At 45.1% G+C, this 26785-nt stretch overlaps 1 protein-coding gene and 1 long non-coding RNA gene across 2 annotated transcripts; one reads left to right on the plus strand and one right to left on the minus strand.

Annotated features, from left to right (window-relative positions):
* Nucleotides 1-218: 218 nt before the first annotated feature.
* On the minus strand, nucleotides 219-2472 carry HILPDA (hypoxia inducible lipid droplet associated). The gene is made up of 2 exons (XM_012474110.3): nucleotides 2342-2472; nucleotides 219-1462 (listed from the first exon to the last, which is right to left on the minus strand). The coding sequence occupies exon 2, from the start codon at nucleotides 1392-1394 to the stop codon at nucleotides 1203-1205; it is 192 nt and encodes a 63-aa protein (XP_012329533.2). The 5' UTR covers nucleotides 1395-1462; nucleotides 2342-2472; the 3' UTR covers nucleotides 219-1202.
* Nucleotides 2473-2612: 140 nt separating this feature from the next.
* On the plus strand, nucleotides 2613-21909 carry LOC105716943 (uncharacterized). The gene is made up of 3 exons (XR_010341696.1): nucleotides 2613-3155; nucleotides 5222-5317; nucleotides 21516-21909. It is a non-coding gene; the product is annotated as an uncharacterized LOC105716943 (long non-coding RNA).
* The last annotated feature ends 4876 nt before the right edge of the window (nucleotides 21910-26785 follow it).

Here is a 26785-nt window from a genome sequence, read left to right on the forward strand (position 1 = left end):
CACGAGAGGACTGCTGTAGTCGTGGCCTAGGCTCACACAACTGGTTGATACAGGGCAGACCCAACTGTCTCTGCCCCCAAATTCAGAGGTTTATTATGTTTTAAACAAAGTGGTTTACGCACTTTCCTGCTCCAAAGTTTTGAGATGTTAAACCTCAGGTCTAGAAATTAAGACCCTTTCCTACCAAGAATTTCAAGGGCAGAAGCCGACATGGCACATAGTAGAAACACATATTCCACTTTATTAACTAGAAAAAATCATTTAAGCCACATAGTGGCCACAATGTCCGTAACCTGAGCAGGCTCTGGCATCCCACAACCCCCTTCAGACCAACACACACTATGTTGGCGGAAGGACTTTAAAATGTAAAACAATGAGAAATGGGCACTGAACACTCCACCCTCTCCCTCCCGACAGCCCACCCACACACCTCTTCAACTGCTATCCAAACATGGAGGAGCTCTCGTGGAAGAGAGGCTGAACACCAAATAATTGAGCATAAGACACTCATGTCTAAAGGAACCCCTGGCAGATGTTTAGGAAGCAGGGTTGAAAACATCCTCTCCCAACAGCTGAAGTTGGGACATTTAAGAGATGTCAGAGCCATACTGCTGAGGAAAGCACAGCATACAGCAGGCCCTGGGGAAAGGGCGAGTTCAACATGTCTCACAGCCATGAGCAATCCATTCACACCCGTGCATTAAACAGGTTCTTTCTTTTCTTTCTTTTTTCTTTTTCTTTTCTTTTTTTTTTTTGATGGAATCTTGCTCTTTCATCCAGGCTGGAGTGAAGGGGTATGATCTCGGCTCACTGCAACTTCTGCCCCCGGGTTTAAGCAATTCAGCTGCCTCAGCTTCCAAGTAGCTGAGATTACAGGCACTTGCCATCATGCCCGGTTAACTTTTGTATTTTTAGTAGAGACCAGGTTTCACCAGGTTGGACAGGCTGGTCTCAAACTGCTGACCTTAGGTGATCCACCTGCCTCAGCCTCCCAAAGTGCTAGGATTACATGCGTAAACCACAGCAGCCGGCCTAAACAGGCTTTGTCCAGGCAATGAGCATCCAGTTAGCCAGGTTCTTCCAGGCCTAGTAATAGTTCTCTGGTTACACTGGTGCAGAGCTTGCCTGCTAGGAATGGGACTCCCATCTGGACACGTGTAGGTCAGTGTTCCAAAATATGGCCAGCACAGAAAGAAGTCTTATCACATGCCTCTGGATGGATGGTCTGGAAGGCCCTTGGGGGGCTCTGTGTTGGCTAGCTGGCTTCTGGTGGTCCAGGAGGTCCCAGGCGATGGGATCTCTTGTAAGCCCTCTAGGAACTCCATCACTCTAACGAAGATGGAAAGTAGGGTCAGCACCACACCTAAGAGGTAGAGGTTCAACACATGCTTCATGGCTGAAAGGACCCTACTCCTCCGCAGAGCAGCAGAGCTGCCTTCTGCTTCTGGAAGGCCTCTGGATCCTGAGAAAAGAGAGGAAATAATCAATCTACACCCTTTTGGGATATGCATGCATCCAGTCCTGACTCTTCTGTCCTCCCACGGAGCTGAAGGAGAGGCTTAGCCAGTAACGGAGACAGGGATCAGAGGATGTTCCTACACAGCGACTCTCCAAGTATATTTACATTTCAAACTTCATGGCTGTGGAGCCAGTCTTGCTTCTTGGACTAATTCAAGAACACGTCTTAAAAATTTTACTTTCTTGAAACTTTGTTCCTGCAAATTGTGCAAAGGAGTTGCACAATGCACAACCCCTGTGCTACAGTGCAGGTATCAGTCACGTTCCTGAAACAGGCCCAGGCCTTTTGCAGAGGGGTGGCGGGTATAAAGGGAAATATAAGAGCATGAGCTAGAGAAAACCACCTGCCTGGAAGTCTCTCCCACATCACAGATTGGAGTTAACTACAAACTTTTTGCAAATCCAAATAACTCTGAGGGTCAAATCTATCAAGTTCATTTATTTAACCAACATACCATGAATATCTGCAATGTGTTAGGTACCCTGGAAGATACTAGGGCCACATGGCAAACCTTGTAGACAAAGGGTGGTTACCACCCAACACGCTAAGTGCTGGGACAGGAAGGAGATGGTGAAGGTGCTTTGGGAGGGCATGGCAGGGACGCCTAACCCAGCACTGGTGGGCAAGGGATGGCCCACGTGGATTCTAGTTAGGGCCATTTCAAGACAAAACAGGGCTGGGCGGCTGACTGGGGAACCCGGGTAGGGTGTGGGCGAGAAGAGAGGCTCCCAGAGGCACAGCCGCAGCCCTGCTAGGCTGCTGACCTGGCCCGCACTCGGGCGATGGGAGTGAGGAGCCGGGGAAACCCATAGGGCAGCTCACCTCCGGGGGAAGAGCCGGCTGTAGCAGCAGGTCGTGTAAGAGTCGGGAGGAAAGTCGGTATCAAGCAGCAGCGCAGAAGCTTCCCGCCACAAAACGCACCGAAGACAAACGCGCTGTCCACCGCAGAACGCCGAGCAAGGAAGCGCAACCTCCACCCCTTATAGTCGCGGGCCCACCCCCGGAGGGCACGCGCACGCGCACTTGAGCCCGCACGCACGCGCTGGGTCGTACACGCCGGGACGCACGTCCGCGGCCCCGCCTCGTTTGGGGACTGTATAGGGTGCTCTCCGGCGGATCTGTTTCCGAAAGTACACGTCGTGCGGTTTTGAGTCATTGCGGTCTGGAGTGAGACGAGGAGTGTGCCTCGACTGCCATCTCCTGCTACAGAAGACGTTTGAAGGAGTCAGAGAGTACATCTCCCTCCTACCTAGTCGGTGAAAAACACCGGCCTTCGTGTCCGTGAAGCCCTGCCGCGGAGAGTGGCTTCTTCCCCAGAGATTTCGGCAAGCACCAAATTGTCAGAGGGCACCAGACCCCATCCCACTCGTTATTTTCTTCATTTCAAGGACTGAAGAGCAGGTTTTGTTTCACTTCTTAGAGGTACCAAGATTCCAGATCCCGAGTTTCAGTTGCCACCGATATCTCTGGAATGGTGAGGCCCTTGTGCACCACGTAAAGCTCTGCTTTCTGTGAGAGTTTGTCGTGCCGTTTAAGAAGATGTGAAATACACCTGGCCCTGGTTTGGGATCCTAACTACATATGGGCAAGTCACTTGGTATTTAAATGGGCCTCAGTTTTCTCAACTGTAATGAAGGTACTGGCCACTAGATGATTTTCTTCTCCCCTCCCCCTCCCCCCTCCCTCTTCTTTCTCTTCTCTTCTCGCAGTCTCGCTGTGTTGCCCAGGCTGGTCTCAAACTCCTGATCTCAAGCGATCCTCCTGCCTCGGCCTCCCTAAGTGTCGGCGCTACAGGAGTGAGCCACTGCGCCTGGCCGCTAGATGATTTTTAAGGGTGCTTTTGGCTTGAACTAAAAAGCCAGGAGGTCACAGTCCATACAGCCTTATGCCCAGATTTGGGGGTTGGGCTGCCCTACCAAGCACCCCCTCCACCCACCCCACCCCCACCACCCAGCCAAGACTGTGCGGTCTGTCTTGAGAGCACGCAACGGGGGAATCTCAGAAAGTGGAGTACCAGAGAGACACTGGGAATGGGGAGGACCCCTGGGAAGGAACGTCCACCCCGTGGAAGGGAAGGCTGCTGGTGGCTTTAGAACTGGCGTTTCTGTGTGCCCGGGTCTAGTGCATGGGCCGGATGGGAAAGAACCTAGACTTTCTACATCTGCGCGAGCTCCGCGGGCTCTGCTGAATAGGGGCTGTTGGACGGGAAGGGAGGAGCCAAATCCCCACTGCGACCTTTCCCCTCCTTTCCCGGCTGGCTGGCTGTGGTCTGGCGGGAATGAGGGGGTGGGGAAGCCGGGAAAGCAGAAGGTTGGGGCTGGAGGCCTGCTGGCAGGCAGGCAGACATTTGGAACCAACTTTCCTGCTCAGCCCGCAGAACTTTTGGTGCTTCGTTTTACCAGAGTTGCGTCTGGTTTTGTGCTTGACTCGTGACCCTTCTCTCACACTGTTACTAAGATAAGTCTCAAGCTATGAAATCACTGCCAGATCCAAATGCCCCTACTTTCCAGGTGAGGGCCTTGGACGAAACCTTTACTTCTTGTAGTTTGGTTTCCTCAGCTGTTATGTGGGATCATAACAGTCTTAACCTGGATATTAAATGAATTAATCTATATAAAGCACTTAGAACAGTGCTTGGCACATAGAAAACATGCCATGAGTGTTAACATTATCTGTATCATCGAGTACACAACTCCCAGTGAGGGGTTTTGCTCATTAGCAGCCTAGGCTTGGTGAATGAATGCAGGAATTCCTCAATGACCCTTTGGGTTCTGCTGAGTTCTAAATTTATACGTCACACAGCTGGAAGAAGGGATAGGCGCCTCTCCAATAATTCTCCCCATACTCACTGCCACTGTCTAAAGGTAACACCAGCTGGAGATAAGAAGTGTTTGGGTGAGTGCAGCTCTGTGCTTTCCCATCTGTCACTACAAATGTAACTACTTGCATCAGGGTTTAGGCCTGCCTTCACCCTTGGCCAGGCTAACTGACCCCTTTGAACTCTAGTTTCCTTATCTGTAAAATGAGGAAGAGAATCTGTAAAACCGGGTTGTTGTGAGGGTTGGAATTAATGTACATAAAGAGTGTCATATATGCTCAGTAAATAGGAGCTATTATTTTGCTAAAAAGTATAAAGCCAAAAAAAAAACAGAAAGAAAAAAAAAAGTATAAAGCCAGATTCTGGTTCCAAATAAGCTTGTCACCTGGTTGAGTAAACGACCTGAATAAGGTAACTAACAACCCAAGGCAGTGTGGGGTGGTGCTTAGAAGTGAGTACATAACTAGGGTGGTAATGTTTTGCTTGGGGAACTGGGATTTTAACATTCACTAATATATGGTTATTTAAAAAAAAGAAAGAATGGAAACAAAATAATAATTTTCCCAGTAACTGACATGTGCTGAGCATTTTGCTAAATGCATTACATGTATTATTTAATTTTTCTAATGACGCTATGAGGTAGGTATTATTGCCTCTCTTCTTTATTTGTTGTTGCTGAGAAAGGGTCTCACCTTGTTTTCCAGGCTGGAGTACAGTGGCACGATCACTGCTCACTGCAGCCTTGACTTTCTGGTCTCCAGCTGTCCTCACACCTCATTCTGAGTAGCTGGGACTACAGGCACGCACCACCACACCCAGCTAATTTTTTCTTTCTTTCTTTCTTTCTTTCTTTCTTTTTTTTTCTTTCTTTTCTTTTTTTGTAGAGATGAGGTCTCTCTATGCTTCCCTGGCTGGTCTCAAACTCCTGACCTCTAGCAGCAGTCCTCCCACCTCAGCCTCCCACAATGCTGGGATTACAGGTATGAGCCACCGTACGCAGCCTTCTTTACTTGTTAACTATGCTTTTTCCTTCAGAGGAGGAAGAGACTTTCTTTACCTAGTCTTTTACTCATCTTTCATATCTCAATTCAAACATATTTCCTCTGGTCACCCTTGCTGACCTCGGATGCTGTTCCAGGCTCCAGTGGCATGATAGACATCTCTCCCGCAATGTGTTATTTTACTTTAGTTGTGTTAATGTCTGAGTCCCTTCAAAAGCCTGAAAATGTCAGTGAAAGGAGTGTTTGGTCTGATTTTGTTTCATTCCTTCCCCAGCAGCTAGCACCAAATAGTAGACTTTTGATAAATGTTTGTTGATTGAAGGAATAAATGAATATTTTACCCAGCATCTTCAGTGAGTACCCATTGTTTCACCAACGAAAGGTAGATAAGGGCTCCAGGTCGAGCCCTTTTCAGGTTCTACCTCCTCCTTGGAACTGCAACCAAGGAAAGCTTTTTATAAGCTGCCCTTCCCCCAAAGCCCCTAAAAAGAAGTGATTCTGAAGTCAACCCACACAAGAGTACCATACTAAGAACACAGTATTTTCACAAATGTGATCTTATCATCTAGTATTCATTTAGAGAATGTGTACTTACATTTCTGGTGACTATAAACTGGCACATTCTTTATGAAATCAATTTGTCAATATCTGTCTCCCCGACCCCCGATTTTTTTTTTTTAAACACCTCAAGACCATTGAGGTGTTTAAAAAAGACCGCTGAGTACCATTTGGCAATATCTATAAAAATAAAAATATACATATGCTCTTTAGCCCAGAATTCCACTTTTAGGAGTTATCCTTACAGACAGACTTCCACATGTAGAGAATGGAGTTTGTAAAGGTAGTTGTTGCAGCACCGTTTGTAATAGTGAAAAACTGGAAAAAAGAGCCCATCAGTAGAGAACTGGTTAAATAAAAGATGGTACATTCAGACAGTGAATTATAAAGCCAGAAAAAAGAGATTATGTTCTGTACATATCGACAAGATCTCCACAATATATTGTTAAAAGAGTATATAGTATAGTTTATGTTAAAATGAACATAAAAAATAGAATACAGTGAGATACCACCTCACACTCACTAGGATGACTGTCACACAAGAAAAAAAAAAAAAAAACCCAGAAAATAACAAATATTGATGAAAATGTAGAGAAAATAGAACGCTTATACATTGCTGTTAGAATATAAAATGGTGCAGCTGCTCTAGAGTAGTTCCTCAAAAAGTTAAACATAGAATTACTGTATGATCAGCTGGGTGGGGTAGCTCACGCTGTAATCTCAGTACTTTGGGAAGCCGAGGTGGGCAGATCATGAGGTCAGGAGTTCAAGACCAGCCTGGCCAACATGGTGAAACCCCGTCTCTACTAAAAATACAAAAAATCAGCTGGGCACGGTGGCGTGTGCCTGTAATCCCAGCTACTCAGGAGGCTAAGGCGGGAGAATTGCTTGAACCCAGGAGGCAGAGGTTGTGGTGAGCCGAGATCATGCCATTGCACTCCAGCCTGGGTAACAAGAGCGAAACTCCATCTCAAAAAAAAAAAATTAGCCAGGTGTGGTGGTGCACGCCTGTAATCCCAGCTACTCAGAAGACTGAGGCAGGAGAATCGCTTGATCCTGGGAGGTGGAGGTTGCAGTGAGCTGAGATTGCACCATTGCACTCCAGCCTGGGCAACAGGGTGAGACTCTGTCTCAAAAGAAAAAAGAAAAAAGAAAAAAAAAAACAAGGAATTACTATATGTTCCAGCAATTTCACTCCTAAATATATACCCAAGTGAACTGAAGATATATGTTCACACGCGAATGCTTATACACAAATGTTCATTGCAGCATTATTCATAATAGCCAAAAAAGTAGAAACAACCTCTGTCAGCTGGCTAAAGGATAAACAAAATGTGATACAATGGAATATGATTCAGCCATAAAAAATGAAGTATTGGCACATGCTATAATATGGATACACCTTGAACATATTATGCTAAGTGAAAGAAACCAGACACAAAAGGCATATACTGTATGATTCCATTTATATGAAATGTCAGAAATAAGCAAATCCAGGGCTGGGTGTAGTGGCTCCCATCTGTAACCCCAGCACTTTGAGGATCCCAGCACAGAGACAGAGGCAGGCAGATCACTTGGAGGTCAGGAGTTTGAGACCAGCCTGGCCAACAGGGTGAAACCCTGTCTCTACTAAAAATATAAAAATTAGCTGGGCATGATGATGCTCACCTGTAGTCCCAGCTACTTGGGAGTCTGAGACAGGAGAATCGCTTGAACCCAGGAGGTGGATGTTGCAGTGAGCTGAGATCATGCCACTGCCCTCCAGCCTGGGCAACAGAGCGAGACTGTCTCAAAAGAAAATAAAATGGCAAATCCACAGAGACAGAAAGTAGGTTAGTGGTTGCCAGGGAGGAGAGGGGACTGGGGAATGACTGCTAGTGGGTACAGGGTGGTTTTTTTTTGGTGTGTGGGCTGGTGATATAATGTTCTAAAACTAGACAGTGGTGACAGTTGTATAAGTCTATAAATATACTTAACCATTGAATTGTGTACTTTAAAACAGTGGATTCTGGTATGTGAACTGTATCTGAATAAAGTCATTTTTTTAAAAAGGAGGGCAGATTGAGACATCTTCAGATGACAAACAAAAACAAAGAGTAGGCCAGGTGCAATGGCTCACACCTGTAATCCCAGCACTTTGGGAGGCTGAGGTGGGTGAATCACGAGGTCAGGAGTGAGACCAGGCTGGCCAATATAGTGAAACCCTGTCTCTTCTAAAAATACAAAAATTAGCCAGACGTGGTGACATACCTGTAATCCCAGCTACTCAGGAGGCTAAGGCAGGAGAATCACTTGAACTGGGAGGCAAAGGTTGTGGTAAGCCAAGATCACACCACTGCACTCCAGTCTGGGCAACAGAGAGAGACTCTGTCTCAAAAAAAACAACAGCCAAAAACCAAGAGTTAGCTGCCATAGGCCCTTACCATGGAAACTTCTGAAGAATGAACCTGAGAAACAAAACTGAACCCAAAAGGAGATAGGGAAATACAAGAAAAAATGGTAAGGAAATATTTACAAAACATGGATGCATCTAAATAAATTATGACCACTCAAAACCATTTTTAATAATGGTTGATTTAGAAAAGTAAAAGTAAAAGTAAAAGCTCAGTGAAATGAAACGAGAAGACAAGAATGCAGAAAAAAGGATGAAAAGGAATGAGCAAAGTCTCCAGGAAATATGGGACTATGTGAAAAGACCTAATTTACGTTTGATAGGTGTACCTGAATGTGATGAAGAGAATGAATCCAAGTTGGAAAATACTCTTCAGGATATCATTCAGGAAAATTTTCCCAACCTGGCAAGGCAGGGTAATATTCAACTCCAGGTAATACAGAGAACACCACAAAGATATTCTTCAAGAAGACCAACCCCAACGCACATAATCGCCAGATTTATTAGGGTTGAAATGAAGGAGAAAATACTAAGGGCAGCCAGAGAGAAAGGTCAGGTTACCCATAAAGGGAAACCTATCAGACTTACAGCAGATCTCTCAGCAGAAACCCTACAAGCCAGAAAAGAGTGGGGACCAATATTTAACATCCTTAAAGAAAAGAACTTTCAACCCAGAATTTCCTATCCAGCCAAACTAAACTTTATGAGCGAAGGAAAAATTAAATCTTTTGCGAACAAACAAGTACTTAGAGAGTTCACCACCACCAGGCCTGCTTTACAAGAGCTTCTGAAAGAAGCACTGTACATATAAAGGAACAACCAATATCAGCCTTTCCAAAAATATATCAAAAAGCAAAGAACTTTAACACAATAAAAAATTTACATCAACTAATGGGCAAAACAGCCAGCTAGCATCAAACGCCGGTATTAAACCTATATATATTTTAATTGGATAAAAAGCCAAAACCCATCGGTATGCTGCATCCGGGCCCATCTTACATGCAACAATACACAAAGACTCAGAGAGAAGGAGGAAGATTTACCAATCAAACAGAGAGTAAAAATAAACTAATAAACAAAAAGCAGGAGATGCAATTCTCGCCTCTGATAAAGTAGACTTTAAAGCAACAAAGATCAAAAGAGGCGAGGAATGACATTACATAATGGCAAAAGGATCAATGTAACAAGAAGAGCTAACGATTCTATAGATCAACGAGATAGAAAATTAACAAGGATATTCAGAACTTGAACTCAGACCCGGAACAAGTAAACTTAATAAACATTTATAGAACTCTCCACTTCAAATACACAAAACATACATTACCACCTCACACCTATTCCAAAGGTGACTATATAATTGGAAGTAAATCACTCCTCAGTAATCGCATAGCATTTCATAGGTTTAAATTAAATATTGGTTGGCTGTTTGTTTGTTATCTTCTTCCCTTATTCCTTCCTGACTACATCATTAAGTATAATTATCAGTATAAAAGAGCTTTTCAATACCCATTAGTAAATTGCATTCTAGCCTGGGCAAGAAAGCAATACTCCCATTCTCTCTCCCTCTTTCTTTTCCTTCTCCCTCCTCCCCATTCTCTCTCTCTCTTTCTCTTCCTTTTTCCTCCTTCCTATTCTCTCTCAAAAAAAAATAAATAAATAAAATAAAGAACAGTAACAGAGCCAAATGCTACTGATTGGAAAATATTAATTAAAAAAATTAACCCCTAGCAAGAAAAAAAAAAAAAAAAGAAAAGTAAAAGTAACAAGATAAACATAAAAATTGGTAAACATTTCAGATGGGAACAGTGAGCAGAGACAAGGTTGAAAGAGTTTTTGTTTGGGAGGAAAGTAAATATTGATTAATTGTAGACTTTTTTTTTTTGAGATGGAGTCTTGCTCTTGTCACCCAGGCTGGAGTGCAATGGTGCCACTGCAACCTTCTCCTCCCAGGTTCAAGCGATTCTCCTGCCTCAGCCTCCTGGGATTACAGGCACCCGCCACCATACCCAGCTAACTTTTGTATTTTTAGTAGAGATGGGGTTTCACCATGTTGACCAGGCTGGTCTCGACCTCCTGACCTCCAGTGATCTGCCAAAGTGCTGAGATTACAGGTGTAAGCCACCGCGCCTGGCCAATTTTAGACTGTTTAAGTCTGCATTTAAAAATGTTAAGGGTTGGTCGTATGCGGTGGCTCATGCCTATAATCCCAGCTTTGGTAGGCCGAGGCGGGTGGATCAGTTGAGGTCAGGAGTTCAAGACCAGCCTTATTAGGTAAATAAATATATGTATGTATTTAATTTACTTATTTATTTATTTATTTATGCAGTGGTACCATCTTGGCTCACTGCAACCTCCGCCTCCCATGTTCAAGCGATTCTCCTACCTCAGCCTCCCGAGTAGCTGGAACTACAGGCGCCAGCCATAGCTACCACACCCAGCTACTTTTTGTATTTATTTATTTATTTATTTGTTTATTTATTAATTATACTTTAAGTTCTAGGGTACATATGTAGATTGTGCAGGTTTGTCACATAGGTATACACGTGGCATGGTAGTGGTTTGCTGCATCCATCACCTTGTGATCTACATTAGGTTTTTCTCCTAGTGCTATCCCTCCCCAATCCCCCGACCCCGCTATTCCTCCCCTAGTCCCCCATCCCCCAGGCCCCAGTGTGTGATGTTCCCCTCCCTTTGTCTGTGTGTTCTCATGTTCAACATCCACCTGTAAGTGAGAACATGCACTATTTGATTTTCTGTTCTTGTGTCAGTCTGCTGAGAATGATGGTTTCCAGCTTCATCCATGTCCCTGCAAAGGACATGAACTCATCCTTTTTTATGGCTGCATAGTATTCCATGGTGTATATGTGCCACATTTTCTTTTCTTTTCTTTTCTTTTTTTTAATTGCATTTTAGGTTTTGGGGTACATGTGAAGAATATGCAAGATGTATTTTTTTTTTTTTTTTTTTAGTAGAGATGGGTTTTAACATGTTGGCCAGGCTGGTCTCAAACTCTTGTTTGAGTGACCCATCTGCCTTGGCCTCCTAAAGTGCTGAGATTATAGACATGAGCCACTGCGCCCGGCCAAAACAAAAATAAAATGTTAAGGATAGCTCTTCCTCTTCCTTTCCTTCCTATACAATTCAGTCTTCAGGCCTTTAGGTAAAATAGTACAAGATGTCTCCAATGAAGAGGAGTACCAGTGCCCCAGAGTGGAATGTCACTTTTATTTACTACTATGTCCTCAGTATCTGAAACATGATCAATCAATATTTGATGAATGAATGGATGAGTGGCTTACTCTATCACTTCCTTCTGGACCCTGATCAAATGTTATTTCTCAGGAGGCTTTCCTAATCATCCTCTGTACAGCAACACTCACCACCTGCTCTCCTCCTTTACACTGTTTCATTCTTTCTTCATAGTACTCAATACCAACAAACCTATTTTATACTTATTTGTTGATTATCTATCTTCCTTCAGTAGAATGTAGCTCCGTGAGAACAAGGACTCGGACTGTTATGTCAATTACTGTGTTCCTAACCCAAAATAGTGCCTTCCAAAATACAGTACATGCTCAACAAATATTTGTTGAGTAAATGAATCATGTTTGTGTATCTGAGATATTTTATAACTGAAAGGAACATGCTGAGCTTGGCGGCTGATGCCTACAATCTCAGTACTTTGGGAAGTTGAGGTGGGAACATTGCTTGAGCCCAAGAGTTCAAGACCAGCCTGGACAACATGACAAGACCCTGTCTCTAAAAAAATTAATAACAACAGAGCAACTGATCAGTTTCTAATTCTATTCATTGATGTTTGTTGCATAGCATTTTAACAATGATCGTCTCTGGGTGATATGATAATGAACTCCTTTTTTACTCCTGTTTTCTCCCATGTACATCTGTTACTTTACAATCAGGAAAAAATTAAAATTTACTAACATGTTGTAAATTTACAGCTTGAGCAACATTGTGTCAATGGAGGGAAAACAAGTGAGTTTGGATGGGGAAATTGAGTCAAGAGCTTGGAGCAGCTAGTGGGAGGTGGGAGTGAAGTGGGAGGGCCTGGCAGTATGGCACCCGCGGAAGGTGCCCACAGAGAGTTGGCCCTGGAAGATGGCAAAGGGCACGCAAGCAGTGGCTTCTTCACCTCCCACCTGAGCCAGCAACCTCAATTCTGAGTCTGGTTGTAGCACTAACTAACCACTCACCTGAGGCCAGTCACTTCTTCAGGCCTCAGTTTCCTCATCTGTGAAGCACAGGTCTGAGGGAGACAAGCTGTCTCTCTCAGAGCCTTTCTACCTATGAAGTGTGTGATCCTAGAACCTGCACTGAGAAGCTGCAGTGTGGGTGGGGGACTCTCACCGACGCAGCAGGCCTCTGCTCTCAAGCTCTGTTTGGGAAATATTGGATGAACAATGTAGAGTAGGGAAAAAAACAGTATTCAAAACTGTATGGGCTCTATAAGTTATCCATGGTAAATACATAGAGAGACTGACATATATCTACTCTTAAATGGTAACATTTTTCACTGGACAATATCCTTTTTTTTATTGGTCAATATCCTTTTTTTCATTGGTCATAATAAGCATAGTTCCTCGGGCTTATAGATTTTTCAAGACTCTCAAACACATTTGAGTTATAGAAAACAAAATATGTTGGCTTAAAGCTCATGCCTCTAATCCCAGCACTTTAGGAGGCTGAGGTGGGGGTATTGCCTGAGGTCAGGAGTTCGAGACCAGCCTGACCAACATGGTGAAACCCTGTCTCTACTAAAAATACAAAAATTAGCAGGACATGGTGGCACACACCTGTAATCCCAGCTACTTGGGAGGCTGAGGCAGAAGAATTGCTTGAGCCCAGGAGACGGAGTTTCCAGTGAGCCAAGATCATGCCACTACACTCTAGCCTGACCGACAGAGCAAACTCTGTCTCAAAAAAACAACAAAAAAAATTTTTTGGGGGGGGATGGTGGGAACCCCCCAAACAAAAATTTTTTAATGTCAAAACTAAAATTCATAAATATTTAATCAAAGGCCTGCAAAATATATGTTAACTAGACAGTTTCTTTTCTTTTTTTTTTTTTTTTGAGATGGAGTTTCGCTCTGTCACCCAGGCTGGAGGGCAGTGGCACGATCTTGGCTCACTGCAACCTCCACCTTCCAGGTTCAAGCAATTCTCCTGCCTCAGCCTTCTGAGTAGCTGGGATTACAGCTACTCATCACCATGTCTGGCTAACTTTTTTGTATTTTTAGTAGAGATGGAGTTTCACCATGTTGGCCAGGCTGGTTTTGAACTCCTGTCCTCAAGGGATCCGCCCACCTCAGCCTCCCAACGTACAAGGATTACAGGTGTGAGCCACCGTGCCTGGCCAACTGGACAGTTTCAACTCAGCATGGTAACTTCGGATGTGAGATGTGGGTGCATTTTAACTTGATGGGCATCCTGTGGCAGGCATATATGGGGCCTGTGGAAGTTAAGTGAGGATGGGGTGGATTATGGAGGTTTTACAGTTTCCTAAGTTTTAATTTTTCTATTATGAGCATATATCATAAGAAAAAGGGCCTAGTGCAGTGGCTCACACCTGTAATCCCAGCACTTTGGGAGGCTGAGGTGGGTGGATCACTTGAGGTCAGGAGTTTGAGACCAGCCTGACCAATTTGGTAAAACCCTGTTTCTACTAAAAATAGAAAAATTAGCTAGGTGTGGTGGCATGTGCCTGTGGTCCCAGCTACTCGGGAGGCTGAGATGGGAGAATTGCTTGAACCCAGGAGGTGCAGTTTGCAGTGAGCTAAGATTGTACCATTGCACTCCAGCCTGGGTGATGGAGCAAGACTCACTCTCAAAAATAAATAAATAAATAAAAGAAAAAAAAGTATTCAATGAATGTTTTGAAAACGTATGTAAGTAAAAACAAACTTTAGGAAAGATTTGGGGTGAAGAAGTCCCTATATTCTCATCTCAGTAAAGGCTTGGGGACAGTCCTCTGTCTTGGGGAGGTAATTAGAATCAAAAAGGAAACTCACTGGAGACATGTATTTAAGAGAGTTTACTCATTCTGTACTGCTCCAAGTATGTCCATCAGCAGTTTAGGATAAATCTGTGTATTGACACGTTGCTTTCTCTTTCCTTCATGGAACCATAAAATCATTGAATATTGCAACATAGAGGGAGCCTTCCTCCTTGCTGTCATCTTCTCTTGGTGGTCACAGTGGGGTCTCTGAGCATGGGGCAGCCTAGGTTAGCTGCAAAAGGGCTAGGCCTGTAATGAGCTCCATTGCTCCTTGGTGGTGGTCGAAGTGGTGCTACCAGAGTAGATGGGTATCTTGCTCCTGGCAGGGAGGCAGAGTCTGAGTCTGCGGGTTGGGAGACAATAGAGTTCTCCTGGTGTCTGTACCATTTTCATTCACAGTTACAACAGCTGTTCTTCCCCTCTGCTGTTCACACACACGTGCCCTACCTTTACACGTGTGTGTGCACGTGGGCACATTTTCTCTCTGCCTAGCCAGCTGGCACCTCTCCCCCAGACACAGATGCCCAGACATTTCTGCTGCTGGCCAACTCACTCTGTGGCTCTGCTCCAGCTTGGCTGGAGCAGGGCAGGGGGCTGTCCTGCTGCCTCTTATCTTAGCCAAGGACAGCGGCTGCTGGCAGGAGAGGGGGTAGTAAGGGGTAAAGGACAACTGGCCTTTGAGGAGACTCCCACCCTGTTTTCCTTTCCCTGTGACCCCTCGTCCTTTAGCTAAAGGACTGGAGAAAAAGCTGTCCAGTCAGAATCTCTCCTGTCAATGACGGAGGCCCAAAGCTCTACCTACACTGAACCCCTGAGCCCCTCGCCTGACAGATCCTGAAAGTCAGCTAAAACTGCTGGTATCTCAAGCTCCCAGCTCTCCCATTTGACTCTGGAAACCTCCCCAGTCCCCCATCCCAGGCTCCTTTGCATGTTGGGGTATCAGTTGCTGATACAGCATTTGAGTTTATGCCTCTCAGTTGATAAGCATATTCTGTCTAGAGAATGCTTGTATTATTTTTAAAAGAATGTCTTATATTATCCTTAAAAGTTCTTACCAGGGACTCCCAAAGAGGATCTCTTTTGAAAAACTACTCACTGGGTGCAGTGTTCATTGTTCGGGTGATGGGTTCACTAGAAGCCCATTATGCAATACACCCATGTAACAAATCTGCACATGGACCCAGTGAATCCAAAATAATATTTTTTTTGAGATGCAGTCTTGCTCTGTCACCCAGGCTGGAGTGCAATGATGTGATCTTGGCTTACTGCAGCCTCTGCCTCCCTGGTTCAACCAATTCTTTTGCCTCAGCCTCCTGAGTAGCTGGAATTACAGATTCCCGCCACCACACCTGGCTAATTTTTGTATTTTTAGTAGAGACGGGGTTTCGTCATGTTGGCCAGGCTGTTCTGGAACTCCTGATCCACCCGCCTCGGCCTCCCAAAGTGCTGGGATTACAGGTGTGAGCCACCGTGCCCAGCCAAAATAAAATTTTAAAAATGTATTATAAGCATCGTCCTTATTTATTGATCATCTCTGTTAGTTAGTTATCTCCTGTAACTTTGAGAGGGTTGTTTTAAGATTTAAAAAATATATTTGCTTCTCAGTCTGTGTCTTGTGCGAATCAGATGCTTATTTGTTATCAGTGGACCAATCTTTGTCACTCACACCCACTAAAGATTAGTAAACCAGGCCAGGTGCGGTGGCTCACGCTTGTAATCCTAGCACTTTGGGAGGCCGAGGCAGGCGGATTGTCTGAAGTTAGGCATTTGAAACCAGCCTGGCTAACATGGTGAAACCCCATCTCTACTAAAATACAAACATTGGGCTGGGCACGGTGGCTCACACCTGTAATCTCAGCACTTTGGGAGGCCGAGGCAGGCAGCTCATGAGGTCAGGAGTTCGAGACCAGCCTGACTACCATGGTGAAACCTCGTCTGTACTAAAAATCCAAAAAAAAATTAGCCAGGCGTGGTGGTGTGTGCCTATAATCCCAGCTACTCAGGAGGCTGAGGCAGGAGAATTGCTTGAACCCGAGAAGTGGGGGTTGCAGTGAGCCGAGATTATGCCATTGCACTCCAGTCTGAGTGACAGAGTGAGACTCTGTCTCAGAAAAAAAAAAAAATACAAAAATTAGCTGGGTGTGGTGGTGCACGCCTATAGTTCCAGATACTTGGGAGGCTGAGGCAGGAGAATTGCTTGAACCCAGGAGGCGGAGGTTGCAGTGAGCTAAGATCACGCCACTGCATTCCAGCCTGAGTGACAGAACAAGACTCCGTCTCAAAAAAAAAAGACTACAATAAAAAATAAATAAAAGTTTACACATTTTTAACAAAGCTAAAACATTATTACACAGCTAAAATATCAACAGTGATTCCTAATATCAAACACTATTCAAGTTTCTAATTGTTTCATAAAAGGGCACCATTTTAACATCTGCAAGAGTGTTGTGGTTCTAAGAGAAGGAAACATAGATAAAAGTAAAGAATTCAGTTGAGTTTCAACTTCGTTAAGAGCAAATAAATTCTCCTTTGAATTCATTTAGAATGTTTGTGTTGCTTTTTACTGTTTTAAGCAAAGCTGCAATGAACATATACTTAGATTTTTACGCTTGCCCAATTATTTCCTTAAGATTAATACCTGTGAGTAAAAATCAGAAGGCATGCGTTTCTTTTTTTGTTTTGTTTTGTTTTTGAGACAGGATCTCGCTCTATCACCCAGGCTGGAGTGCAGTGGTGCCATCACGGCTTGTTGCAGTTTTGACCTCCTAGGCTCAAGCCATCTTCCCATCTTAGCCTCCCAAATAGCTGGTGCCACAGGCGCACACCACCACTCCTGGTACTTTTGTTTTATTTTTACTTTTATATTTTGTAGAGACGGGGACTCACCCTGTTGCCCAGACTGGTCTTGAACTCCTGGGCTCAAGCCGTCTTCTTGCCTCAGCCTCCCAAAGTGTTGAGATTACAGGCATGAGCCACTACACGCAGCCCACACACCTGTTTAGGCTCTTGTTGCATACTGTGAAATAGCCTTCCTAGGAACACTGTTTGACAGCGGCCATTTTCCTATGTTGCATGCACACACAATCCAAATAGTATTCTCTTGATTTGCAAATGAGGAGATGGAATGAGGGGCACTGGATTAGGGTGGGCCCTAATCCAATGTGACTGGTGTCCTTGTAAGAAGAGGAAAATTTGGACACAGCTAGACAGAGGGAAGATGGCCATGTGATGCCAGAGGCAGAGATTAGTTAGGGTGCCATGAACCAAGGAATGTGTGGGGCTGCCAGAAGCTGGACAAAAACAAGGAAGGATCTTCCCCTAGTAGGCAGTGTTGCCCTCCAGTGCCCTGATTTCAGACTTCTAGCCTCCAGAACTGTGAGAGAATAAATTTATACTGTTTTGAATCACCTAGTTTGTGATGCTTTATTACCACAGCCCTAGGAAATGAATACAGATGGAGCAGAGTGGTTTGTAAAATAGGGAAGGGAAGGAATTCCGATTAAGTTGACACCATCTACACATTTGCTGGGGATATGTCAGACTAACTCCTTTTAGGATACAGAAGGCTGTATTGGATTATGGGGAAGGGATGGGAACAAGGCAGGTGGATAGTGCTTTAGGACACTAGCTACCACAAGAGTGATAAGAGTGGGTGTCCTCTGGACTTCTAGGAGTGGAAGATATCTGAGAGCAGACCAGGGTGAGCTGGGAGCAGAGGTGCAAGGGACCAGAAGAAACAAGGCTTCAAGAAGAGCAGTGCCCTCAGCAGTATTACCTAGGGGGGTGATTTTGGGTACAGCCAACACTCCTGGGTTCCCCAAAGGCACAAATTTCTACTCTTCTCACACCAACAACTCTTTATTTATTTATTTATTTATTTAATTTTTACTCTTTTCCTCAGTAAGACACATCAACAACTCTTTTATGTATATATATTTATTTTTATTTTTTTAATTTAATTTTTTTTTAGAGACAGGCTTTCTCCATGTTGGTCAGGCTGGTCTTGAACTCCTGATCTCAGGTGATTCTCCTGCCTCGGCCTCCCTATGTGCTGGGATTACAGGCACAAGCCACTGCACCCGGTCCCCAACAACTCTTTTTTGAGATGAGGTCTTGCCGTGTCACCTAGGCTGGAGTGCAGTGACGCCATCATAGCTCACTGTAGCCTTGAACTCCACAGCTTAAGGGATCCTCCCACCTCAGCCTCCTAAGTAGTTGGGACTACAAGCATGCACCACCCCACACCCACCTCATTTTTTTTATTTTTTGTTTTTGTGGAGACTGGGTCTTGTTATGTTGTCCAGGCTGGTCTCAAACCCCTGAGCTCAAGTGGTCCTCCTGCCTTGGCCTCTCAAAGTGTTGGGATTACAGGTGTGAGCCATGCAACTGGCCTGTTTTTAGATTCCATACAAAGGAATACTATTCTGGACATTTCATATAAATGAGTAATATATAACCTTGTGTCTGGTTTTGTTAATGGATGGTACTGTGCAGTTGCAGGCTCTTGGTATCCCAAACAAAGAACTGGACGTGACACACACAGATAGCATAGCAAAGCAGCAAAAGTTTGTTTGCATGGTAACACTCCTGGAGAGGGGAGAGCAGGCTGAACCGCAAGTGGTATCAGCCCCACTTTGTTACATTTCATGGACTTTTATATGTTTTTTTCCACTTGCTCAATCTTTATCTCTTTTGACCAAATTGCTCATCTTTATTTTTATTTTTAGTGACCAAATTGCTACTGCGAGTCTTTCTCGTTTTTCTTATCTTGCATATTTCAACTCTCTGCTTACTCCCTTATGTACGTCCTGCTTACTCCCTTATTTCGTATGTTCTATTTCTGCTATTTTGCATGTTTTGCTTTTGCTACTGCTTAAGCTAGCCTGCATCCATGGGTCCCCTTCGCCCCCAGCTTACTCTGCTGTTTTCCTGCCTCCCTTTCTTCCAACTTGCACAGTGTTCTCATTTCATGCATGTTGTAGCTTGTATCAAAATTTCATTCATGTCCAAGTAATATTCTGTTGTATGGATATACCACATTTTGTTTACCCGTTCATCAATTGATGAACATGTGGGTAGTTTCCACCCTAGCTATTATGAATAAGTCTGATAGGAATATTTGTATACAAGTTTTGTGTAGATACATGTTTTCAATTCTCTTGGGTCTACAACTAGGAGTAGGATTGTGGGTTATATGGTATCTCTATGTTTAATATTTTGAGGAATTGCCAAACTATTTTCCAACGTGGCTGCATCATTCTACAATTCTACCAGCAATATATGAAGTTTCCAGTTTCCCCACATCCTATCAACACTTGTTTTTGTCTTTACTTTTTTTTTTATTTTAGCCAACCTTGTGGTTGTTAAGTAGTATCTCATTGTGGATTTTATTTGTATTTCCCTAATGACTAATGATGGTGAACGTCTTTTTATCTGCATATTGGCTATTTGTAAGCTTCCTTTGGAGAAATGCCTATTCGAATCCTTCACCCAATTGTAGCCAGGTGTGGTCACAGGCACTTGTAATCCCAGCTACTCGGGAGGCTAAGGCAGGAGAATCGCTTGATCTTGGAGGCAGAAGCTACACTGAGCCAAGCTCACGCCACTGCACTCCAGCCTGGGTGATGAGCAAGACTCTGTCTCAGCCCCACTGGAGCCCGTTACAGATCCATGTGCTCTGGAAGATGAGTTAATCAGACAAGATCAGGAGTTCAGGGTGGTATGGCTGTAGACAGAAGATGAGTTAATCAGATAATGGAATTCCTATGCTGTTAGATAATTGATGTATGACCTCTTTGGTTAAATTAGAACCTTGACCCATTTTTAAAATTTTTTATTTATGGAGATGGGGGTCTCAATGTTGTCCAGTCTGGTCTTGAACTTCTGAGCTCAAGTAATCTTCCTGCCTTGGCCTCCCAAAGTGCTGGGATTACAGGTATGAGTCACCACACCCAGCTGTATGTATGTATGTTATGTATGTATGTATGTATCTATGTATGTGTTTACTTTTAGAGACAAGCTCAAGTGGTCCTCCTGCCTTGGCCTCCCAAAGTGCTGGGATTACAGGTATGAGTCACCACACCCAGCTGTATGTATGTATGTTATGTATGTATGTATGTATCTATGTATGTGTTTACTTTTAGAGACAAGCTCAAGTGGTCCTCCTGCCTTGGCGTCTCAAAGTGATGGAATTGCAGGTGTGAGCTATGCAACTGGCCTATTTTTAGATTCCATACAAAGGAATACTATTCTGGACATCTCATATAAATGTCCAGAATAGTATTCCTTTGTATGGAATACTGTTGTTGCCCAGGTTGGAGTACAGTGGTACAATCATAGCTTGCTGCAGTCTCAACCTCCTGGGCTCAAGTGATCCTCCCGAGTCAGTACCCTGTCCTACCCCAAGTAGCTGGAACTACAGGTACACACCACTGTGCCCAGCTAATTAATTGTTTTGTTTGTTTATAGAGATAGGGTCTCACTTGGTTGCCCAGGCTGGTCTCAAACTCCTAGCCTCAAGTGTTCCTCACATCTCAGCCTCCCAAAGCACTGGGATTACAGGTGTGAGCCACTACAGCAGCCTAGATAGAATGCATTATTTTTAAGAGGGATTATATGGTGTGGCTGTATCCCCACCCAAATCTCATCTTGAATTGTACTTTCCATAATCCCCATGTGTCTTAGGAGGCACCTGGTGGGAGGTACTTGAATCATGGGGCAGTTACCCCCATGCTGCTATTCTCCACATAGTGAGTGAGTTCTCATGAGATCTGATGGTTTTATTAGGGGCTTCTCTGACCCTTTGCCCTGCACTTCTTCTTGCTGCCACCATGTGAAGAAGGATGTGTTTGCTTCCCTCTCCACCATGATTGTAAGTTTCCTGAGGCCTCTCCAGCCATGAGGAACTGTGAGCCAATTAAACCTCCTTCATTTATAAATTACCCAGTCTCCGGCAGTTCTTTACAGCGGCATGAGAACAGACTAATACAAGGGGTTTGAAGATGGGTAGTCAGTGCCAAATCTTACAGGTGGCCAGGAGGAAGGATGTTAGAGACAAAGGTTGGTTTTTCAGAGACCTTTCAATCAATCACCCTCATGCCTAATTCTACTTGGAGCCTTAGGGGAAGCCATGAGGAAAAACATGGTGTCTGACACATAGTAAGCGTTCAGTAAATATTTGCTGACCAGATTAATGGAAGTGCCTTCTCTTCCAGTCTCTTTGGTCTCAGCCGCAGAAGCGAGATGATGAAAGGAACATTACTGTTTGGAAAGCATCACAATAAGACACCCATGTTGTGCCACCACTGTGGCTCTAAGGCCTGCCACCTTCAGAAGATGACTGTGGCAAATGTGGCTACCCCGCCAAATGCAAGAGGAAGTGTAACTGGAGTGCCAAGGATAGAAGACGAAATACCTCTGGGTCTGGGTGAATGGGACACCTAAAAATTGTATATTGCAGATTGGGGCACAGATGCCGTGAGGAACAACCCAACCCAAGAGGGCAGCTGTTGCGGCATCCAGTTTATCTTAAGAATTTCAATGATTAGTCATGCGATAAATGTTCTGGTTTAAAAAAATAAATAAATAAGTAAATATTTGCTGACCGAATGTTGAATGCTTAACTGAGTCATTGTGTCACAAGACAACTCCCTAATTTCTACAGTAAGCTTCCTTCTCTGTTGATGTGACCAATCCCCAACCCAGAGCTGGAGAATAAGTTTGTTAAAACATTTATTCTACGCCTGTAATTCCAGCACTTTGGGAGGCCAAGGCGGGCACATTGCTTGCGCCCAGGACTTTGAGACCAGCTTGGGCAACATGGCAAAGGCAAAACCCCGTCTCTCCAAAAAAAAAAAAAAAAAAAAAAAAGCCAGATGTGGTGGTGCGCACCTGTAGTCCTAGCTACTCAGGAGGCTGAAAGGCTGAGGTGGGAGAATCACCTGAGCCTGGAAAGTCGAGGCTGCAGTGAGCCATGATTGTGCCACTGTCCTCCAGCCTGGGTGACAGGAATGAGACACACACACAAAACAAAAAAAGCCACACAAAACACAAAAAAAGCCACACAAAACATTGATACTGACAAATGAGAGTGGGTGAGTACATTGGGGTGATGTTTGACAGCCATTTCAGATTAATTAAAGGCGGCTTCCTGTGCAGGGTGCACTTGAAGTTGAATGGTGAAGGGTGGGCCGTTCCAGCACTTACATAGAAATTGGGAACAGTAATATCTATGGGGTACTTACTATGCCCCAGCACTATACTTAGTTCTCTCCATCTATCAGTGCATTGAATCCTCCCAACAACCCTTAGAGGCACTATTATGATCCTATTTTACAGATGAGGAATGAGACACACCGAAATTAAGTAACTTGCTAATTAATGATGGAGCTGGAATTCAAAGCCAGGCAGTGTAGCTGTGTGTTTGTGTGCCCAGCTGTCATGCCATGTGGTTCTGCTTGGGCCTCCGTTCCTATATACAGAGCCACATTTTGTTCCACGGAGCACTGTGTCATGGGAAGTCTCTGAGCCTTGCTTGTACTGTTCTCAAAACTTGAAATGACCCCTTCTTTGTCTGTGAAGCTCTTATTCATCTTTTCTGCCTCCACTGAGATTTTTGGTGCCTCCAGAATTTGACTCTAGTTTGGGCAAGGGCAACAAGGACAAAGAGGAAGGAAAGAATCTATAGTCTATGATTAGAAAAGATCAATAGACTTTGATTTTTATTATGTAAAGGGAACAAAGAGACATCCAGGTTGGCTCCTGGCCTGTGGCTCCAGGGGACCAAGATGCAGCCTCCTGTGTGTGGACAGACGGGGATTGACTCAGGCACGTTTAGGAGTTTTAGGAAATGCTATTTGCATCCTAGTTCCCAGCTTGCCTCTAATTAAGACTGTTTTATCCAGAAGAGAAACAGAAATGGGGGCAGGAAGCACAGTCTAGTCTATTCAATACGGCGTGGGCAGCAATACAAAACCTGCCTGCCCACACATACTTTCTACTTTGTGTGAAATTCCCACCCGTCGGGATTAAGTGTTGTCCTGAAAGGCACATTTTAAAGCCATGCACTGAGCTCCTATCCTGTGCCAGGCACCATTTAGGAGCATTCCATGTTTTGTCTCATTTAATTTTCATAGTAATCCTTTAAAAAAGTGCCATCATAATTACTGGCCCTTTTACAAATGAGGAAACTGGCCTCTGAGGGAAAGAACTCACCTAGAACAACAGAGCCCCCAAAAACGGCAGAACTGGGACAAGTCCAAGTTAGGATGCTAGAATCTGTGCTTTTAACTATTTCTCATACTGCCTCTCATTGTTCCACCCTCTGTGTGTGTATATACCCTTGCCCCCTGCCTCTCGAGAGTGGAAGGGGGCCCTCCTGGGAAGAGTCCTTCCTTTTAGCAGTAAGTAATTGCTTTACTAGCAAAGTATGAGCCAGGGAAGTAATGCAATGCCGCGATAACACCGTTTGCCCCAGGAAGAGGGGGAGATCTCAGCAGGCGCCCTGACCTGCAGGTGACGAGGAGCAGTTCAGGGCAGCCTCCAGGGTAGCTGGACCTCCCAGCTCGGGGAGGAAGTGAGCGGGCCAGTCCCACCACTGGCTGGAGCAGTGCTCTCCCGGCGGGGCTGACTCAGCCGGAAACCGTCCTGGGCCACCCATAACGGGAGGGGTCTGTCCTCACCTTTACCCTGCAACTGAGATACCGAGGCAGGGAGAGGCTGGGTGGACACCGCAACCAGAATCTTCGGGGGCGGGAGTAGGAGGCGGAAGCGCTCCATTGCCAGGGATTGTGATTTGGGGCCACCAATTATGCCCGGTCCCATAGCCAGGGACAGTCTCCGCGTCATCTCAGAAGCCACCCTCAGGTCCTAGCTGGAGGGTCTGTGGGTGCCTTTCGGGTCTTATAGATTGTTCTCCGAGTGGAGGGGCCTCCAAAGGGATGTTCCCAGAACTGAAAGTGGCAGCCACTCCCTCTTGGTGAGGGTGGCCACATCACGACCTGCTGCTGGGCGGTCCAAGACTCCCTGAGGAGGAGCGCCAGGCACCCCCACCACTGGACAGAACCGTAAACCCCCCTAGGATGGTAGAGCCCAGTCCACGTCCCCCAAGGCCCAAGAGGAGTCTTCGTGTGACGGTCTGACTGCCACGCGCAGGTGCCTTCCTGCACCCTGTAGGGACCTATGAGTGCAACAGAGAAATAGGTGAAAGGTCCCTCTCCAGCTAGGTCTCTGCCCTCACCATGAGGTCAGCAACCTGGGCTAGGCAGGGCGGGCCAAAGTGACTGAGTCTTTCCCAAAAGCTGGGAAAGGAATAGGTCTTGCTCCGGTCACAAGCAGGTCAAGGGCTGAATGGTCAGCTGAAAGGCTTCTTGGAAGCAGTGTCTCTTTGGGATGGGGAGTTTCTATTCTGATGAATTTTACTTCTAACAACTTGTAAAGATGGTGGTGAGGTTGGTGTTTTGTATTTGGTCACTCGAGGTCCCCAAGTGGGGACGGGGTAGGCGACAGTCCTGGCCTGGGGTGTTATACCTGGATGTCATGCCACCATGTGGACATTATGTTGAGAGTGGATTTCTAGCCACACCACCCCAACCTCCTGTCCTGCACAATCTGTATGCCCCAAAGGTTTAAATAGAATAAGGCAAATTATCTCCTCAGCTGTGGTCAGAATTTTGGTGTCCAGTCCTCAACTAAAAAACATCACATTTCTCACCTCTTTCCCTACACTAGAGTTTCTGACGGGAGCGAGAAGACATCTCCAGGCCTCTCAAACCCAGAATGGGTGCAGCACCACCCTGCTACGTCGCCTCACCTCTGACCCACTACAGCCGGTGGCTGCAGGTTTAGTACAAGCCCTGCCTGAGGCTGAGGCTTTCTCATGGGGCTGCTGGAATCCAAAGCATGCCTGTAGTTAGGACGCATGACAACCAAGTTTCAAACCAGTCCTGCCATCTAGGAAGGGCGCTAGCCTGGGATAGCTAGTCTTAAGAGGGTGTGTCCAGGTGTGGCAAGATCAGGGAAGATTAATGTGGGCCTCATACGGCTCACAGTGTTACGATGTGCAGGTGCTCTTTCTTTTTTCTTTTTCTTTTTTTGTTCCCGCTCCCTTTGCCAAGGGATGGAGTGCAGTGGCATGATCTCACCTCACTGCAGCCTCAACTTCCCAAGCTCAGGTGATTCTCTCACCTCCACCTCCCAAGTAGCTGGGACTACAGGCATGTGCCACGATGCCCAGCTAATTTTTATATTTTTAGTAGAGATAGATTTTCACCAAGTTGTCCAGGCTGGTCTCAAACTCCTGGGCTCAAGTTATCCTCCCACCTCGACCTCCCAAAGTGCTGGGATTACAGGCATGAGCCACTGCGCCCAGCCATTGTGCCGATGTTCTTACACACACAGCATGCAATAGCAACGGGTCTTTACATATGGAGGAGCTCAATAAATAGTTGGTAAGTGAAAATTTTTGGCTAAATTTTGGACTTAAAAAAAGTGGTCCTGGGCTGGGCGCGGTAGCTCACACCTGTAGTCCCAGCACTTTGGGAGGCTGAGGTGGGTGGATCCCTTGAGGTCAGGAGTTCGAGACCAGCCTGGCCAACATAGTGAACTCTCATCTCTCCTAAATACAAAAATTAGCCAGGCATAGTAGCAGGTGCCTATAATTCCAGCTACTTGGGAGGCAGGAGAATTGCTTGAACCTGAGAGGCATAGGTTGCAGTGAGCCAAGGTCATGCCACTGCACTCTAGCCTGTGACAGAGCGAGACTCTGTTTCAAAAAAAAAAAAAAAGTGGTCCTAACTATGCCCCACACTTGTTTCGAGGTGCACCCAAGTCCCAAACACCATGCTTCTTCATCCCTGGACTTTTTTCCATGCTGTTCTGTTTTTTCTACTTGGAATGGTCCCACCTCTGTCGTAGTCCTAACTCCTCCTCATCCTTTAAGTTTCGGTCTGATGTCACTTCCTTCAGGAAGTCTTCGCCCATGCTCTGAGTCTTGGTTCAGTGTCCCTCCTCTGTGCTCCCATAATTCCTTCCTGGATTAGCATATGTCACATGGGACTTGTAATCATCTGTTTCCTAGCCTTGGTCCTTCATTAGATTAAAAGCCTTGAGGGCAGTGATCGGGTCTTGTTCATGCCTGTGCCGCTGCGCCTAACACATAGTAGATGCTCATTAGATATTTATGGGATGAATGTTTTAGGGACACTGCTTCTTCTATTTCCTCCTCAGTGGCTGACCTGGAGTTCAACCATCTGCTAAGTGAGACATAGATTTACCTCTTGTAGAGAGAGGTCTATTTTATAAAAGGTTTCAAGCCCAAAGAAGTAATATCTAAAGGTGAAAAACAGCTGGGCACAGTAGCTTACACCTATAATCCTGACACTTTGGGAGGCTGAGGCAGGAGGATCTCTTCAGCCCAAGACTTCATGACCAGCCTAGGAAACATAGTGAGACCCTTGTCTCTGCAAAAAATTTGTTTTAAAAATTA

This window comes from Aotus nancymaae, unplaced genomic scaffold (genome assembly GCF_030222135.1).
Source record: "Aotus nancymaae isolate 86718 unplaced genomic scaffold, 86718_ANA_hifiasm-v0.15.2.pri h1tg000002l, whole genome shotgun sequence".
NCBI classification, from domain to species: domain Eukaryota; kingdom Metazoa; phylum Chordata; class Mammalia; order Primates; family Aotidae; genus Aotus; species Aotus nancymaae.